The sequence below is a fragment of the Camarhynchus parvulus genome, chromosome 3, assembly GCF_901933205.1.
Source record: "Camarhynchus parvulus chromosome 3, STF_HiC, whole genome shotgun sequence".
Lineage (NCBI taxonomy): Eukaryota > Metazoa > Chordata > Aves > Passeriformes > Thraupidae > Camarhynchus > Camarhynchus parvulus.
The window spans coordinates 88606206-88626010 of record NC_044573.1 but is presented as its reverse complement, the minus strand read 5'-3'; the positions used below and the strand labels follow the sequence as shown (position 1 = coordinate 88626010).

General features: G+C 41.2%; 1 protein-coding gene across 1 annotated transcript; it reads right to left on the bottom strand.

Annotated features, from left to right (window-relative positions):
* Positions 1–1561: 1561 nt before the first annotated feature.
* Positions 1562–18492, bottom strand: AKIRIN2 (akirin 2). Its single transcript, XM_030944576.1, has 5 exons — positions 17830–18492; positions 7159–7302; positions 6310–6459; positions 2558–2629; positions 1562–2245 (listed from the first exon to the last, which is right to left on the bottom strand). Exons 1-5 carry the CDS (start codon positions 18032–18034, stop codon positions 2235–2237), a joined length of 582 nt encoding a protein of 193 aa, XP_030800436.1. The 5' UTR covers positions 18035–18492; the 3' UTR covers positions 1562–2234.
* Positions 18493–19805: the final 1313 nt, after the last annotated feature.

The following is a 19805-nucleotide window of genomic DNA, read 5'->3' as shown; positions in this document are numbered from 1 at the left end:
CCTGGCTCCTCACAGTACCCCAACCTCCCTAGTTTTTTCAACAGCCATCAAGCTGCCAGCCATTTTCCTACTGAAGAGTATGACTCTTGTTAGACCAAGTCTTTCATGTGTGATTCATCACACTAGATACTGGCACTGAGATTAGGAAAAGGAGCCAGTTTGAAGTTCAAGAGAGAACAAGCAGCAGGTTAAAAAATGAAACATTTCAAAGAATGCAACCTCATTTCCAAAACAGGCACAAATTAAGCATACCACAGCTGTGATACATCAGCACCCACGGTGCCATGCTTTTCATCTGCCACAAGACTGCTTATTAGGCATAAATTTGGAGCAGTACAGGAGTGGCTGGGTGCTAGCATGACATCACTTCTTATTTATAGATCTTAATATCCCAAAAAAAAAGATAAGAACACAGAAAATACATGAGATGCATGAGGATGCCAAAATTTGCATGGTGGTCCAGCTAGCAGCAGTGATTTTCCTAGCTTGGGCAATTTAATAAAAGGAGGTCAAAAAGTGAGGAGCAGGAAGGAGAGGGACTGAGGACTTCAAGGCAGACAACAGAAATTACAGCCCTTGACAGTTTTATCTTCAGTGACAAAGACCTGAGGAGGGGAGTCTAGCAGAGATTTCTCATTTCTGGGATTCTGAAAATAGAGATAATCCAAATATTTAGGCAAGACAAGTTTCAGGGAAGTGAGCAGAAAATACTTGATACTGTGGCAATGTTCCAATTCTGAACCTTCAATCTCACTCCTAAGTGACAGAGTTCACCAAGCAGCAGAGCTCATCACAAGGTTTCTCTCATACCATAAGTAAGCATGAGCCAACTGCCAAGTTCATCTACCAGCTTCAGCTCGAATTCCTCTGTTAATCTGAGATGGGACATAGATCTATCACAGAGCAGACTTCCCTTTAACCAGAAGCTGACAGTAAATTAGAGAAGACGGCAGTTTATAATTAAATTATTATTTTGGAACTGCTTTCTTGTCCCCAGAGCAGGTAACTGAAGGCCTTTGGTAGCAATACTCCCACGCCACAACACACAGATCTAGACTTGCCATGTAGGAAATTTGCAGTGATTCAGAGACCCAGCACTGCCCAGACAGCAGCAGCAACACAGCAGTCTGTCAACAGCTGAATGTATCCAACAAGGCTCTCAACAACAGGCATTACACACCTTCAGCTCTTGCAACAGCTACACTATTCCAGCTTGCAGTACATGCACCTGCTCTGTCTCATGAACAGATTTCCTTTAATGTGTCACTGAAATCTGAAGGAAGGCAAGTGCAGCTGCTGTTTGAGTCAGCTGCAGCAAGTTACATCACCAGTTTTGTGTCCCTTCTGTACCAAACAAGCTTCCTCAACATAAAACACTACAGCTGATTTAAGAAAGATTTCTGTCTCTGAAGAATGACCTGAGATTTTAATCCACCTCCTTCTCCTGATCCAAAACTGACCCACCCACTATTGCTAGTAAATAAAGTTTTCATTTAAACACTCAGATTTAAGTTTATTCATACACAGCAAAAGTTCCACCTGCATATTAAAAACAAACAGATTAGAAGTAAATGTTTTATTCTTCCAACTAAATTCCAGTACTACAAGGGCAGTAAAACAATGATACACTGAAAAATTGCAGCAATAAACATTTGTTAAAGACTGATAGAATAAATAAAAACTACAAAAATGAGAAATCATATAAACCCATTCTTAACCCCCAAAAAAGTCATGGAATACAGAAATGCCCTCCTTCACTATTTCACAGGCAGTACTGTGGGCTATTTGCTTAAAATTGTCCTGGGATTACATTCTAACTTAACTGTGATTACAGTTCTGTTGTAGTGCACAGTTATGAAAACCACACTAACTTCAGTCAGAAGTGTCATTCTACATTTTTATTTACACAACCAGTGAAGGGCAACTTCTAGAACACCAGCTTTAATCCTTTACTTTTTCAAACTTATTAACATAAGAAGCCAAATCGTAATGATACAGCAAATGAGGCCACTGGTATTATTACAGGTAGCAAAGGTCCACATCCAGGTGGTACTGACATCAGGGAGCACTCCAAAACCAGTTGCTGCATAAGAGTGGTTGCCACTGACAAAAGCTTGAAATAACCTGTGTTCACAGGGGGGAAAAAATATGGCATTGCTGCAAGTCTTTACGGGGACAGCTTGCAACAATATAACAGGGTGTATAGGGCAGCCCACATATGCAGAAAGTGTGATTCATGAAACATCTGGAAAGAGAAAAAAAAAGAAGAATTAATGATAGCACTAACAAGTATCAGCTCTGTGCAAACCTTCTATGGTAGTATCAAAACTGGTTTCAAAACTAAACTCCAGCATGCTATGGGAAACCAGGTCTAGATGTTTTAAACACAAGCTGCATTTTCTCTCACACCTCCCATTCAATCTCAATACTCCATATTCTCAGTTTGGAATATTTTACCTTGGGGCCTAGCAGCTTAACAGCAAACAATGGCCATTTAAATTATTGAACACTTGGTAATTCAATGCTGCTACGGAGACCAGAAGAAAGAGATACTCACAACTGGCAGGCTGTTCTCCATATCGTCGCATGATCTGATCATGCGTGAACTTCACAAATGCGTCATATTGTTCTGCAAGGATGAAACATTACAAGTATGAGTATTAAATTTAAATCCAGCAGAAAATTACTGAGGGCTAATTTTTATACACCAAAGTCATACAAGTTAAACACACCCCCAAACTAGCAGTAGTTTTAAATAACTTAATACAGTTCATAGCTGCCATTTCTTTTTTTATCCTCCAGAACAATTAAGCTAATGTCCCCTTAATTAAAAGACTCTCCCATACAAACTTCTGTAAATGAGAAAGATGGCAGTAAACTCAAAGAGAATTATGCTGCATGTAACAAAGATCTCAATATACCTTACACTTGCTAAGTATCACACACTGTATTTTGAAGAAATGAAGTGTGCCCATTTTACAGATCCATAATGGGAGCAGAGTAGAAAACATGGCATAAAGGTCAGTACTAGGGGTGGAAACATAATTTGTCTGCTTCTACCACTACCAGATGTAAGAAAATTAATTTAATGAAATGGAAACACAAAAGTACAGGAAAGGGATTTGCTACAGAGTTAGAAATTGTATTTGCTGACTGCCAGAAAATCAAAAGCAAACAAGAAACTAAAAGGATGAAATGTTAAGTGACTAACTTTTGAGTAATTCTAATCACAGAAGCAGCTGCTATGGGAGACATATAGTTGATTGTGGATTGCATGGAAACAGTTACTGTGTCATCTGAAATGAAATTTTTATATGAAACATACTTGGCTTTGAACTAAGCACTGTTTGAACTGTTACTTCCCAGAAAGGTTATTCTTTCTATACACACATCCATACAAACACATTTGCAATATTTTATTCAGTTTTAACACTACACTCATCAGCAGGATATCACCTTTCAGAATTAGGAAATTGAACAAGGAGAGTAATATCTACCAGATGCCGCTCCTCTCCATTCCCCTTCCTCCCTTGTGGAAAAATACATGTGCAGCAATGTGGGGTGTTCTGAGAAAAGGGCAAGGTCAAAGAAGGCAATCTTCAACCAAAAATGCAGTTAGATTTGTAGTGGTTCCTAGTCCCACAGGTTTGCCCCAATAAAGTCCCATCCTCTTGCAGGGATGAGCTTCACCTTTGAAGTAAACAGGGTGTCAGTAATCAGCAAGCAGTGCAGCAGCAGCCCCAAGTTCAGAGTGGACTCAAAGGTTGAAGGACATTCATCCCTGACCAAGGGGGCCTGCGGTCACCGTGGACAGCTCAGCTCCCCTCTGCCCACAAGCAGGACCTGCTTCACTGCACTTCTGACCAGCGGCTGTTCAGCAGCCATGTGACTTCAGCCAAACAACAAAATAACACAAAGAGCAGACTGAAGGATCTAGTGCACAGAAACCCTTTCAAAAAGTAACACCAACTAGAATTTTTCCCAGAAGTATGTATTAAAGGCCAAGATCAAACTTGCAAATTAAGGTAGAAGTTGGCATACACAGCTGCTTTGTAACATCATCTTAGTTAGAACTACGGCTTTGCAAATTTTTTTAAATCCAATTACTAAAAAAGCCCCGTTCTTGTGACATTCAGATGTTAAGCAATCCAAAGGTAGGAGCAGTCTACAGTTAACTACTTGAGAATTTAAGTGAACACTGCACAATTACTTACATCACTGTATCATATACATACTAACTAAATTTTAAGTCAGGTGGCTAAATGACATGAACACAAATACAATTACAATACTATAAAAGGCTGTTCTTCAGAGATTCCTTAAAATCTTTCAAGCTAGTGTTTTGCTAAGGCTCTTGCAAAATCAAGTTTGCGCTAACACAGCGGTTTCAGGTAACAGAGGCAGAAACAGAAATCAGGGCATTACAATGATCTGAGTTTTCCATTTACCCAACATTTATTCTGCATGAAAAGCAACTCTGCTTGCAAGGAACATGGAAGAAGGAAAGAATAGGCAATATCTGGCTAACTACCTACATGACAACTCTGATTCAGAAAATACCCAAGATGCAGACATTCAGTTAAGTAACTTGAAAGAAGCTATTAAACTGAGATTCATTATGGAATTTCCAATTATATTTCCTTTGACTTCACTTTTGTAACAAGGAGTATTACCTTACTGCATGAAGTTTAGAAAAGGATATGACCATTCTGTCAGCAGACAACCATAACTGGCCTTCCATGTAGGGAATGTCTAAATTCTTTTGCCAGTCTTTAAATTCTCATATAATGTTGAAAATGTATTACTGGCTTAATATATGTGATGCAGTAACATGATCTTCCTAATTGCTCTTTTGGTGAGCACCATGGTAAGAACAAGTAAACCTAAATCATCTCACTAAACCACAACTCCCAGATAGAATGCATCCCCTCTCTTTCCCAAAAACAAACCCAACAATGCTCCTTGTGGGACTGAGAGACAGAGCACATCTAACAAACTTGACAGAGGGGCTTCCTGTTTGTAAAGAACTACAAGCTTGTACGCCAAAAGTGTCTGGAAGAAATGTAAATCTATCTGGTCTGCAAATGGTTATGAACCCTGCTAAATGAACTGAATTTAAGAAAATACAGGAAAATACTCAATTCCTAACATACATAAATTAGCAGAAAAAGTTCTATAGAGTCCTAATTCATTAGGCTGAAGCAGGTTAAAAAGAACAACACTGAAATGGAACACCAGGCTCAAAGCAGCAGAAGTATTCATGGCTTTAGTTATAGTTTTAAACAGACACAGATTTAAGAGGGACATAGAACTATAGCAATTTCTCACACGGAAATGGCAGATCAGCAGGTGCAGAACATGAACAGGATCTCGGGTGCAGAGACAACACTATCACAAGCAACCCACAAGCCTGGTGACTTTCTGCATGTGCATGCCTGTAAAAGGTTTTATTCCCACTTGAAGAGACCTGCCAACTTTAATTCTGATGTGTTTTCAGGTGGGAAGCACAACAGCTGTAGGTATTCAAAAGCATATCTGCAGAACAGTGTGCTCAGATTTTCATTATCATCACACTAAATATTAAACTGGACTCCACATCATACTGTGAAAGCACCTACCTCTGAATGCACAAGAATTTAGGTGCTCAAATGCTAGCAAGAGGCTTAGAAGTAAAGGACCTCAAAAACTGAAGAAAGGTCATATTTACAATGTTGACATTAGCATGATCTTGATGGAAAGATAAGCTGGCATCAGGTGTCAAGAATTTCAGCTGAATTCTAAAAGAATTCAACATGGAGCATCAGAAAAACAGTTGAACTGACTCTCAAGCAGATACCAAACACTGCTGGCAGCAGTGTAATGCTAAGTAGTGGGAAGAGAAAGAGAAATCTTAGGTACTGTCATCTTGCCAAAAGAAAAAGGAAGTCAGTTCCCAAGCAGGAAGAAAACAAAACAAAACAAAACAGTCCTTCAAAAAGAGCTCTCTACAGGCAGTCTTTCTGAAGAAGAAGGGGGAAAAAAAGAAAGGGAAATTGTCAATTCAGACACAGTAGCAAGAGAAAGTTCTAACTGAAATAAAACAACTGTCTTCACTGAGTAGTAATAACTAAGAGTCATACTTTCTATCCAAAGCAGCACAGAAGGAAAAAACCTATCAAAGGGAGTAAACATAATTTTTTCTGTCATGTATGCAACCCCATTCCTTCATCAGATTAGGTCAGAAAAAAACATACATTCTATAACAAAAATAAGAGAAGTTTTAAGCTTTCAAAATCACTCTGACTTATGTTATTCTGAACTGTAAGATACCTGCAAGTTTTGTGGTCAAAATTTCTTCATACTCTTCACGGATTTTCTCTTCACGTTCTTTCAGCAAACGTTCACAGATCATTCCAACTTGTCTGAGAGTAAACAGGGGCTGTTCTTTTTTCAATGGTGATGATGCTGCAGATGAAGTCCCTAAGAGTAAATATTTGGGCATACCAATTTACAATTACAAGTAGATCAGAACCAGTTTTTTATAATCAGGTTTTTTCACACCTTTTACATTAAAGGAACTTTACAAAATATTTGAAGATTTGCTCTGCTAGTTGATCCTCGTAATTACTACTGAAGCAGGACTGGATGCTCAAAAAGGAAGACATCTGCAATGGACAACACTCACAACCATCAAAACCCCAGGAACATCACGCAAACACTGTGAACATCATTTACATGGCAGTTACCCACATAGAAATTTAAGCTTCTATTATATATAAAAATTGTAGTACAGTATATTGGTGCCTGCTGCTTTGCAAAAGCCTATTACAGTATCAGTGACAGCAGGCAGGATGGTCTCCTGAAAACAATGCCAGGTTTTTGTCTGACCAATTTTTAAAATGCAAAGCTACCATCTTTCAGACCAATAGTGCTACTGCCAAAAAAAGCAGCAGTAAGTAGTGGGAATGTGTCATAACACAACAGGTAACAGGGAGAACCATTTACTCAAATGGAATCTGACAAAATAACAGAATACAGCAGAATTACACACAATTTATGGCCAAAAAACAACAGTAACTGGTGAGAAGGTGCCATAAACCACCAAGTAACTAGAAAAAGTTGTTTACACAAGCAGAGTCTAAGAAAACATAGGAAAACTACGCAGAATTATCTGAGTACCTGGCAAAGCTGGTCCAGTGAGGAGAAATGCATGTGGCTGTGCATCAGTAGAACAACAAGGATCTGTCTGCTGGAAACTATTTTCTAAATGTCTTCTCTTCTGCATGCGTTTGTACTCCTGTTTTATGTTGTACAGAATTTGTTCTAAAAAGAGGGAAAAAACAACAAAAAAAACAAAACACCCTAAAATAATTATCTTTACATTTCACCATTTTGCTTGATTTCCACTCAAATATCAAATGCTGTAGATAAACAGCAGATGATTAAGGACAGGCAGACTCTTAAAACATGACCTGCAAAAACAATGTCTTACCTAAGACATAAAACCATTAAACTAATTTTAAAAAGCTAACCCAGGCTATTTTCACCAGGAAAACACTAGCAAAAATGTTCTTATTGGAGGTCAAGTATTGGCACCAGAGTACTGCTAACAAAAAAACCCAGCATCCTAAAATTTAGGAATGATAAAATGTGCATGGCTAAAAATTTGGCTATAAAACTTATACTTGTATTAATTGTCTTCGCTTCATATACCTAATCTTTTAATTTAATCTTTCATTCCCTACACAGCATTTATCACTCACAGAATTAAGAGTAACACGACACTCAAGAATAAAACAGCCACATGACATGGCATTCCTCTCTGTAGGCTGTCCTACAGGCAGCACAGTGAAGAGGAAAACACAATTTAGACAACATGCATTAAGCACTTACTGTTTAAAATATGAGTTGGAAAGTGACAGGAAAAATACAAAAGCCTTCCACAACATTTCTGACAGTCTCAAATTTATCCAAATAAAATACAGTGGATGGATCAACAGTCTCTTTCAAAGGAGTATGGCAATATGTAGTACAGCTTTTGACTGCAATGAATGAAGTACAGCAAGTTTTTTAATAATCTCATCTCCACTGTAGAATCATAAGGGAAAAACTAATCCTTGCAACAGAACTACCAATCCTGTGTGCCTTGTCTCTGAAATTCCACATACCAAATGGCTCTCAGGTGCATCAGTGGCCTAACTGCATATCATCTGGCAATGTAAAATATTCAAGAAAAAAAAAGGAATTTTCTATTTTTTATATTCTTCCTATAAAGAAATTTCCACTGATTCTCATCCTTTATGAGAACTTTTACTTTTAAATGCTCAAATGCTTCAAGAAAAAAATACCTGCACAACTGGCTTCCAATGACACTTCTAGACTTTTTAGCAAGGACAACTTTCCAAAACTCAGGTATGTACAAATTCATAGGATCACATCAGAGTTACAAAGGACTCCACTCAGACCCTTCCTATTTCTGTCACATTTTGCCAATAGCTTGAAAACTTAAACCAAATTTCATGTTTGTAATCCATATGCTGCTGAAGTTCCATATCTGAACATTTCTAGTACAGAACCATGTGATGCAGGTACCTTCAGCTACCACTTCCTTCAGTCAGCGACTGAAGTTTCTGCTACACCAAGTGGAAGCAAACACAATTCTCAGTTCAGATGTTTAAACACTGTCATGGTTGAATTTCATGAGTCAGTCTAGAGATTTCCAATTTATAAAAAGAGAGAAAACTGTTTTGAGTCAACAGGAGTGTATGTCAGCAAAGGAGCTTCTTGGATTTTGTCCACCGATTAAGGACTTGATACCTTTTCAATCCCAAGCCTGCAGCTGTAAAATTTTCAACTCTCTAATGGGAGGCCAGTAATATGGTTCAAAGAAGCAGCAAATGCAGAAAAGAGTAATAAAACAGTAATTTAAAACATCATAGCAGGTAAATTAAGAGAAGAAACCACAAGAAAGTGGTGCAGGGGGATAGAGGATTCATGCTTCCTGTAGGACAAGATACAAACACTCCTGTACAGTACCAAAGTAAATAAATAATCTTAAACCAAGATACAGCCAAGCTTCCAAAACTAAACAGAATCCCATACAGAGCTGATCATGTGCATACACACATTACTCAGAGAGTGGTTTAACAATATTTATACTCAATGGCATTATGGTGGCAGAGCAATACTTCTCCTCAAAATCAAGTGCTGTTCTGGTTCCAGTGATAGTGCATAATTCTGAATGGGAACCAAATTAGGTCATATGATCATCTGTCCTAAAGCATGTTTACACTGCGAGAAACATGACTGCACATATTCACACTGCATTTGTATTAACTGAAGAACATAATAGACCATGACCATCCTTCACTGTGACTACTTTGTCCTGGCCATACTTTCTGAACTCCATGTGAACTGCAAAAAAATCAGCCAAATTTCAGGTGTAACAACTTGAATAAAACTATTTTCTACACTTCTCCTTTCATCATTTTGCAGAAACATTCTCAAAGCACATTAACCACCAAAATCATTAAGGACAAAAAAAGTAAACAGATTCTGGTCAACTGATGAAACTGCAAGAGTTAAATCAATAATCATATGCCATGCCTCCTTCAGTGCTAGCAAAACCTAGAATTTGAACAAGGAATTTAGAGAAAATGTTAAAATACCAGCTAGGATAGAAGGAGCAAAAGCAAGGAGGGGTGTGTGGGGGAAATAGGGAGAGGAGGCAGAGAAATCAGGTGTGGACTTTGGGAAAACAGTAACAACTATGATAGAAAATCAAGATTTGTACACCAAAGATACATTACTCTATTCTGAATTATACTGAATTGTGGACAAGAAGTCTCAATGATATTACAACAATTTCATCTACTTCTAATTTGGCAACACTTTTTAAACTGCCACCTTCAAATCTTGTTGTGAAAATCAAAAATCTCAAGAAACACTACTGAGAGATCTGGGAGATCCCCATCCTGACAAAATCACTTTAACAGTTGGCATTACTATGACTTCAGCTGAAGGTATAGAACTAAGCAAAGTTTAAGAGAAAGGACTATTTAAACATGACACTGACTACACTGCAAACTGCAAGGAGGAGAAAAAAAGCCTGAAATGTTAAGCACTGACTGAACACTTGCTAAGCATGCCCATAACCTGGTTTGGTAAATGGGATTCCTCCATTCAGACTCACTTAGAAGATTTAAGGCACAACTGCTCAGCACAGAGAACTGGACTGCAAGGCATATTCAGTACCTTGCTGATAGCAGGCAAGGAGACCGACTCATCTCACATTTCCCAATTTCCACCACTTATAAAAGGGAGAATAACAGTTAAGAAATGCAAGTTTAACATAGCACCAAACTTTCACTGACATCTCACATGAACGATGAGACCAGGAATATTTCAAATAAAGCAGGCACATTTTTATACCAGCAAAGACTAAGTAGACATTCTTATTAACCTACAGTAGCATAAAATCTTACACTTGAAACTATTTCACTGTGAAATGAAATGTAAGCCTGCAAATATTTATGACTCATTTTAAATGAAAATCTGAATGCCAAATTAAAATAATCGTAAGAAAAATTGCTTAAATGCATCAAGTTACTTCTCCCATTTACTGTTCTGTTTTTTATTTCCATGCAAATATATTAACAACATTTTTATAGCATCTCAGAACTTGCAGGAAGCTATGAAATATTAAGGTAGTTCAAACCAGACAACTTCTGAACACCACCTATACAGCAGACATCTAACTGTAAAGAATTTTAAAACTCTGACTCAGTTAAACAAAGCTTAGAATCAGTAATCCAACCTACTTTTGCTTCCAGAAAACCTTCCTGCTTTTTCAAGTTCAGTTTTGCAACTTCTCCAGCTTCCAATTAGTTCTGACTGTTCTCTCTGCAGTGCAGAACTGACATGAAATGTGCACTGAACTGGTGTCAAACAGCACAGTTTTTTAATGTGCCTCAATGTGGAGGCCCAAATTGTCCTTTAAAACAATGACATGCATTTTAATTAACGAATTATTTTATATATAAAAATTTAGAATCTGAAAGTACACTCATTAAAGAAAATCTACTATCATCTTCTCTAACACTATAAAATTTAAGTGAGAACTTGCATCACGCATATCACAACTTATTAGATATTTTTAACAAAAGCTTTCATCCATCTTGAACATACACTGAGGTTCAAATCAGATATTGTACATCAGACAATGATTTGATCTGAGATTACAAAAGGAATATATTTCATATGATGAGACACACATCACTGTGGCCTATCCTCAGTTTCTTCATAATCTCAGTCTGCCCCCTGTGCTCAGTGTTTTTTACTGGTTACATATGCCTCTGAAAGCACAGAGCTATTTAACAGGAAACACCAGGCAGAGGTGCTCAAAGTGAAAATTAGACCTGTGAATATGCTATAGCAGCAAGAAAAAGCCACACTGCTAACACACCAGAATGAATTAGTACTTCATAAACAGCATTTCAAATTCAACATGACTATGAATCTCTACGAGTTACACAATCTGTTTTATGCTCCCCTTCTCCTTCACGTTCAAGACTAAGATCAAGAATGACAAATGAAAACTGCTATTGTCCCACCATAACCACCTAAGGCATCAGGGATTCAGTCAAATATACCCGAATATAATGAAATACATGGACACTTTTTTTTCCCAGAGCTGTGTACTGAGAGCATAAAGTTGAGTACACAGGTACTTTAAATTCTGCATTAAGATCTTTCAGAACTTGAGATGCCATTTGGAGAACAAAGATTTCCAAATGAAGAGAGGATGAAATATGAACAGGGTAAAGTTTGACATCTGAAATATAACTGTCACACTAATGGATTGCAAAGCCAAATATTCATCTCCAAGGAGTAATGTAGTCTTCCTACTTTCTTTAATTCATGATAAGAAGTCAAGTTAATATTTTTCAAAATTCTGCCATCTAATCACTTCACTCTGACCTGTAATTACCTAGAAATTATGTACAAAGGAAATGGCAGTTCAACTTAGAAAGTTTAAAAGGCAAACAATTATTTTCTTCATTTTAATAACTGCTTATCAATTATGAAGGTGCTAGTTGTTTCACCAGAAGGATTTTCTTCTTTGGGCTTGATTTTTAAACTATCAATCTCACATCACACAGTTCCTGACTTCTCTCATTTAACTAAAGGAAAATTCAGCAAAACACACAGGAAGGTGACTCAATGTGCTGCAATCAGAGTAGCAGTCTTCCAAGCCTGAAATGGAACCTTTAGCTCAGGTTTCAGTTGGCAATGTCACCATTCAACATATGCATTCAAACTTGAACCATGCCTGAGATTTCTTCTAAGTAATCAATCAAATGCTATCCTGATGTCAGTGGCATACATCTTTAGGGATTTCAGCTTCTGTTAAAGCAAAACTGCTCCACTATCCTTGTTCAAATTAACATTTAACATTTTCCATTAGGCCTTCAACTTTATTCAACACCTAGTTGATGTTACCACATTCCTACTTTTGGTCACACCACCAGACTACTGACATGTTAATTTTAAGACGCCAGATTCCCCTAAAGGCAGCACTGCAGCAGAGCAATGGATAAAGGTACTCCTCAGCGTTTTTTTCTACTTAACCAGGGAACCCTGGTTAAGTAGAGACAGAAATTAAAGCAACCCAAATATTCTTCTTACTCTCTTGCTTTAGTCTCAGATGTCAACCACTCCACTCATGCTTCCCAATTAGGCATGTTAAGAGGTTAGTAACAGAATGTATACTTTTGGAAACCATGCTCCCCCTCACAGGAGCATGCTCTAAGCCAGAGAGAAAACACTGATAACGGGTACATGCTGACACCTCACAGCCACCGGCTACAGCTACAGAAGGGACAGAAGCAGCTTGCCACAGACTGAGGCACAGAGCAGGCCACCTCAGGAGATCCAGTTACTCCAGGTTTCAGGCTGACAAAAATTCTGGTTCTTCCACAAGTTGGACGCTCACATATGCATTAGCTCATTCTGCAAATGTATTATTTCAGGAAGTCCCAGTTCTCCTGATCAAGGGATTGAGGAATGAAAAATAAATCAAGCAATGCAAAATGTATTAGACACAGCAATTACATCTTTCCCTTCACATAAAAAATTGTCACACTGCATTTATCAGACTTGCCATTGAAACAAAAAAAAAGGGCTTCAACATTTTATGACATCTACAGCCAAGGCTATTTAACATTTATAGTCACCACAGACATCTATACAGAAATTTCTCATATAAATTAAATTATGAAGTCCAGATGCAGCCATTACATGACTTTTTTTAAGGGGTGGGAATGTTTTGGTTTTTAAAATCCTAATGATTTCTGCAATACTGGAGCGCAATGAGAAACTTGGCATTTCCCGAGACAATTTAGCAATAAATACACATGTGGATAAGTTAACAAAACAGAAATTAAGCAGAAAGAGATGCAGCACTACTAATATGTCACATTCCAAAGCCACTGGATCTATTCATTTAAAAGCCAAACCTATGCTCGGCCATTGCCTGACCAAGTTTCAGACAGAAGTAGTTCAGTTTGCTCAAGAGGGCAACTCAAAGGTCGCAGGAGGACAGCCCTTCTTGGAGGGAAGACCAACAGTTCCTCCTATTCAAAAAGGTCAAAGACATTTTCTAGCATTAACTTTGAAAACCTGTGTCAATTACATCAACCTCTTTCCAAACGTTTCTGTGAAAGAAAAAGGACATTCTAAAGGCAAATTTATCCACCTTCTATTTGTAAAGAGTCCCTCACAAGAGGCCTGTTCTCAACAGCTCCACCCACTCTGGGTTTTAGTTTGCAACACTAGTTATTTGCTGGGGAAGTGTTGAAGCAGATGAATGTTTCAGATGGAGGAAAAACTGCATCTGCTTAAGTCGGTGGACTTTCAAATTATTTCATCCTTTTTGACTGCGTAGAGGTCTTTCAAGTTAACCTCTGGTTTTGGATGAAGTGTGGAAAAAAAAACTTGCGATCTCAGTCTGTCTTCAGTGCTTCTATGTATCAGGAATTAGGAGATTTAAATCCCCAAGATCAACATTATTTCTCCCTTGTCCCCCCAATTTCTTTCAACTGTATTTCCCGCTGTAGCTTCAATCTCAGAAATGTCCAGACATGCAGCTTTTCAACAACTAACCTGACTATGAATTTAAAAAAAATTTAGGTGTAGTTTTATCTTTTTTTCTCCCCACTCCCAAACAACCTTTCATCCGGGTAAAACTGCAAACAGTGGTTCCAAAACACCCAACAGAGAACAGAGAAATAATACTGCCAATGTTTTCTCCTTTCACCCTTGAATTCATTTAACAGCTTTGAAACAGAAAAGCATCCTCTGGACTTCAGAGAAAACCCAACAAGTGTATGCATAACACATAGGCAGCATTGACACCCAGGTGCAGTTACTTGGATTACACAAGGCAGTCTGATTTATAGCTAGAACTTACATGAAACTAAAACTCATCTGTAGTATTCCAGCAGTAGAAAAATATTTAAGAGCAGCCACTCTTTCAAAGCTAAACGAGTTTTATGCCAGGCAGGTATGTTCTGCACTGCTTATAGCAAACACAGTTTTAAAAACATCATTCTACATGCAAATGATACTATTCAAAAATTAGCAAACATACTCATGAGTATGGCTCAAGCCAGTAAGCACAATTCCACAGAAAGTACAGACTGTAAAGCCACAATTACAGTTTGGCTGCCAAATTCACCGAGAAACTGGAAGTGACCTAACAGCTGTTCAAATAACCACAAAATATTAAAACACTCTTGTGAGAGATAAATTTCATCTTGAATAAGCCTATCCTCTCTCCAACAGACATTGGTTATTTGTCTATGACCACTCTATACAGACAGCTGTTTTCTCATCTGACTACCATACTGTATTCTCAGTTCCCCACACACCCCTCAATCAATCTGTAGCATTCTGCTTCCAGATAATTCATTTTTGAAATGAGGAACAATGTGGTAAGAAGTCCTGGTGCTGATATGGTCCCCACTGTGTGAAGTTAAACACTACCAGGTCAGAGTATCAGATAGAAGAAAAATGTTTAAGCATGAACTTAAAGTCTAAGCATCAGGTCCTTTATATCCGGAGCTCTGACTTCATATTAATGTTCATTTTCATGACACAAAATTCAGACAGACGCTTTTTAAGTGCTGGAAATCTAAGGATTACAGTAACAGGCTGAGAAAAGCCCAAGTCTAGTCAACTGAATTCTGGCTGTTATTAATAAATTTCCCAACACAAAAACTAACACGGAATGGTGACTTGGTAACACTTTTTAAATCGGACTGGAATTCTTTTCACACATACTGCAAGATTTATCTGACCCTAATGCAGACATCTGCATCAGAAATGGCCATGTGAACTCATTTTAGAGTTAATGGAGAGCAACATTTATTTCTGCAGCACACTAGGCCTCAACCTAAGTCAGAGCTCTAGAATAAACCATCTGATTTTTCCAAGTGACTACCAGGAAAAATGCTAACTATTAGTTCACAGGTATATTTACAAAATTAGATTAATCACAGACATCCTTTCAACAGGCCTCTTTGAAAATTATGAGTTCTATTTTGCTTAGTGAGGGTCGAAATGAAATATATACAATGTGATAATACCACCAAATTCAACTGAAATTTAAAGCTAAGCAGGCTGATTAACAGATGCATTTATACCAGCACGGTATAAAGATTTTTTTTTCTGTAACAGAAACCACAAAGGGAGCTTTTAAGCAAAACCCATGTAAACGTGCACAACTTATAAATGCTTCACGTTTTGCTTAGGAGTATTCAAGTGCTGGAGGAGACATTTTGATTTACTGTCATTCATTCCTCATTATATTAAACACATTTTTAATACATAAAATACACCCTTGTCTGTACACCAATCACTTTTTCACATGGATTACCACCACCCGCACCCCTGATTTTCTCAGGAGACAAAGAGGCCTGTATTTGCTCAATTTCAGTAACATTTCCGTTTTTAAGCCCTTTAGAATGGTTACAGTAGAAGCTTACGTATTACCTCAAAAATTGCTCTAGGTTGTCTCTTCTGAAAATTTTATTGATTTGCCTCCTTTCAGCAATACGTATTTACTGGCCAGACAATATTTATATTAAATATTCAAAACCTAAGCTCTCCAAACCCCAAAGAAATCAAAAGAAATCACTGCAAAGAAGCAATACTTATCCTCGAAAATAATTAAATTAGGTCTGATTTTAAATATCTATTTCAAAGTACATGCAATGCCTCGCTGTACCAGGGAGTGCCATCCATCACAACTCTCATCCCAGACCGCTGACTCATTCAAGATCCTTTCCTAGAGGTTCAAAAAAATATCAAGCACTGATGCCAAGTTTTACTCTGTATGCCCTCTATATTTCCTCATAGCATTTTTTTATTATTTGAGTAAAAGCTCTAAAAAAATGTATTGTACGGTACCGTTTTCCAAACAAGGCACTGTTCTACGTGTAGATGGCAATTTGAACAGTCAAACTTAGTGCTTGGTAACCTGGAGCCAACTTGTGTTGTAAAAGGGAGTACCCAACACAGCAGCGGAAGGAATTCTGCTGCAACAACTGCAGAGGGCTTTTTTTCCCCCTGCACACAAAGGATACGGGTACATCCATACCTCGGCGCTACAGCCGCTCATGGCCGCGAGCTGCACCGTCCCTGAGAGCATTGCTGGAAGCTGCCCACAGGACTAAGCACGGCACGGGCCAATCAATCCTTCGTGCCCAACCAAGATTCGCTCCTTTCTTCTCTCCCTACTCGCTGCTAAAAAGAACTCGGTTGATTTTTAATTGTCAACCATTACACAAGCAGACCTCGAGCTTTTAGGGCCGCCGGTTGACTCATCTCTCGCACCTTAAAAACGTAAAAGGGTTTCGTTCTTGCCCTGTGTCTCCCAGACGAGAGCAGGAGACCGCCCGACCCCATTTTATCTGCCCTAAAGGCAATTCTCACCCTTGCACACAAGCGCTTTTAACGCTCGGGTTTCCTAGGGAACTTTTAAGGATACCACAGAATGGGTTACCCGGGACGATAGCCCGTACTAAGGAGCTGGGAAGTGGGATTACCCCTTTGTTTTACTCGCTTTTGCCTTTTCCCACTGGCGTTTTGCGGGTGATGGATGACAGGCCGGCCTCCCCGCCCTGCCCCCCTCGCCCTCCCCCGATGTCTGAGCAGCGGGAGGAGGTGCCGCCGCCTCGACCCACCGATAATGGCTGCGAGGAAGGGATCGACTGGGCCCCGCCGCCTCCCGACCCCAGCCCCACCTCGGTAGCACCCCTGCCGCCCCCAGCGTTTCCGGAGCTCGGCTCGCCCCTGCGGCTCTCCTTGCCACATCCGAGCTCCCGTGGTACAAGGAAGGGAAGAAAAAAAAAAAAAAAAAAAGAGCCGGCCTCCTTTTTTCCTAGGATCAAGCTTCCCCCCAACAGCACCCCCATCCCCCACGCCGCTCGGGTGCCTTTCTCCAGTCTCATCTCATCCCCCCGCCTTCACCGACCCCTTTCCTATGGCCACCCGCCCGCATCGGCTCAACTCGCCCCCCCTTCTTCCTACCCGTCCCTCCTCCTCCTCCCCCTCCTCTCCTGCTGCAAACGGCCATTTCTATTGTGTCTCTCGGTGCCAAGCCGAGCAGGGATCGCCCCGGCCGCCGCCAGCAGCACAGCCAGGCAGAAAATGGCTGGAGGGGGACGCCAGACCCACCCAACCCCCCCTTCTTCCTCCTCCTCCCCGCTTCCCGGCCGCCTTCCCGGCCCCCTCCCCGCCGAACTGCCCCGGGGGGTTGCCGGGCGCAAGGAGTGCCGCGTCCCTCACCTGTGGTGAGCCGGGACGACACCTCTCCGAAGGGCGAGGGCTCCATGCGCAGGTATTTCTGCGGGGAGGAGGCAGCGGCGGCGAAGGAGGAGGAGGCGGCTGAGGCCGGGGTTGACAATGGCGCACATCGCCTTCGCTTCGGGGACGCCGGGCTCAGCAGCGGGTCGAAATCCAGAGTCCTTTTCAAAGTGGCGCCGCAAGCCATGGCGTAGAGCGGCCAAGGGGGCTCGGAGCGAGGGGCAGCGGTGGAGACAGCAGCAACCGGCCCTGCCCAGAGGCGTCTTCCCCGCTGTCTGGAGTGGGCTGGGGGGGAGGGAAGGGAAAGGAGGGGGCGGCTGCGTCAGGGCCGCCTCCGCCGCCTCCCCGCCGGCCTCTCTCTAGGGAGCGGCCCCGGCAGCGGCAGCAGCAACCCCGGTTCAGTCCAGCTGGATCTCCGCTTTCCTCGCCCGCTCCGCCCTGCCCGGCCGGGACAAATTCCTCCCGCGGCCGGTGGCGGGACACGAGCAGTGCCGAGAGACGCGGTGCCGGTCCCAGGTGCGCCGTGCGGGGCGGCCGATGCGGGGCGATGGCGATGGCAGGGCCCGGGCGGCGGCGATGGCGGCGGCGATGGCGCTCCCGGCCGTAACCCCCGCACCAGCAATATGGCGTCAACAACAACGCCGCCGGTTCAAACGCCAGCCCCCCCGCCGCAGAGGCTCACGGGACTCGTGGTTTCCCCGCCCCAGCTCACGCCACTCAACGGCAGGATGGCCACTAGGGAGCTGGGACTACAGCTCCCGGCGTGCACCGCGCCGGCAGGGTAGGCTTCCGGGTTCTGGTTTAAATCCCCCCTGGGAGGGTGCGGGCTGGGGTGTGGATGAGGGCGCGGCGGGACCCCGGGAAGGGTCGGCCGGTCCCCTTGGGACGCGGGGAACAAAAGGGGCTATGGGCCTGTCCTGCCTCCTGTTAGAAGAGGTGTCGGGCGGCTCGGGCGGCGGATGTACGTCCGCGTGGCGCTTGTCTGCATGTGAAATCGGGGGCAAAGTGCGCTTAGTGGCCTCCATGGTGAGGGCAGAGGAGGGAGCGTGCGGGAGTCCGAGGTGGCACCTAAGGACACGCACGGAAAGGCCTCACGATGTCGGGATCTGTGTCACGGCGTAACCGAGTGGTTTCCTTGCAGTTGCATAAAGCACATTCTTGCTTAAGGAGGGTGGCGAGGGAAGAGGTTCAAAGAACTGTAAAGCTGCTGCTGGGAAGAGTACAGCTTTTTCCTGTGCAGCTTCCTGATTGAAACAAACTGTGTTACAGGTCACCACAGCGGGAAAGCTAACAGAGGTTTATAACCCCCAAAATATATGTAATGTCTATGTTTTCTGTGTCTAATTTTGGTAATTTGTCCATAAACACAAAGACATGTTGTCTTTGAAAGGCAAAATTATGAATATGCTGTCATAAAGTTTTAACACTTTGGTGTTTTTTGATTGTGTTCTGAAGTGTAAGCTCAACTTTCTCTAATGACATAAAAAACCCCCACAAACCTTACCATCCTTTGGAAGCAGGATTTGCTGTACATGTTTGGTGTGTGGCATGTATTGTTAATTCAGCCAAAGCAGCACCCAGGCAGTCAAAACACCAATCTGATTGTGCTGGCACTGTGATTGTGCTGCTTCTGGGGTAGCTGAGGTTTCAGGTGGTGGGGTGACCTAGCAGACCCTTCCTTCTCAACAAATTATTTGTTTTCTGAGACAGATAGTTTGTGACAGTGTTGGTGCAATTAGGTGAAGTTTACCTTATGCCTGTCTGAGTTGCCTTGGCCTAAAATTAATACTGCAAAACTGCAAAATGAAACCTCTGCTGTGAGCTGTTCCTGTGAAGAGGAAGTACTTGTAGTGTTTCCTTGGAAATAAGGATGGTGACAAGCCTTTCTAAAACTAAGACAAGTTCTGCTTCTCTGCAGCGAGATTCAGGAAATGTACTGATGTTATTACAGTGTTAAA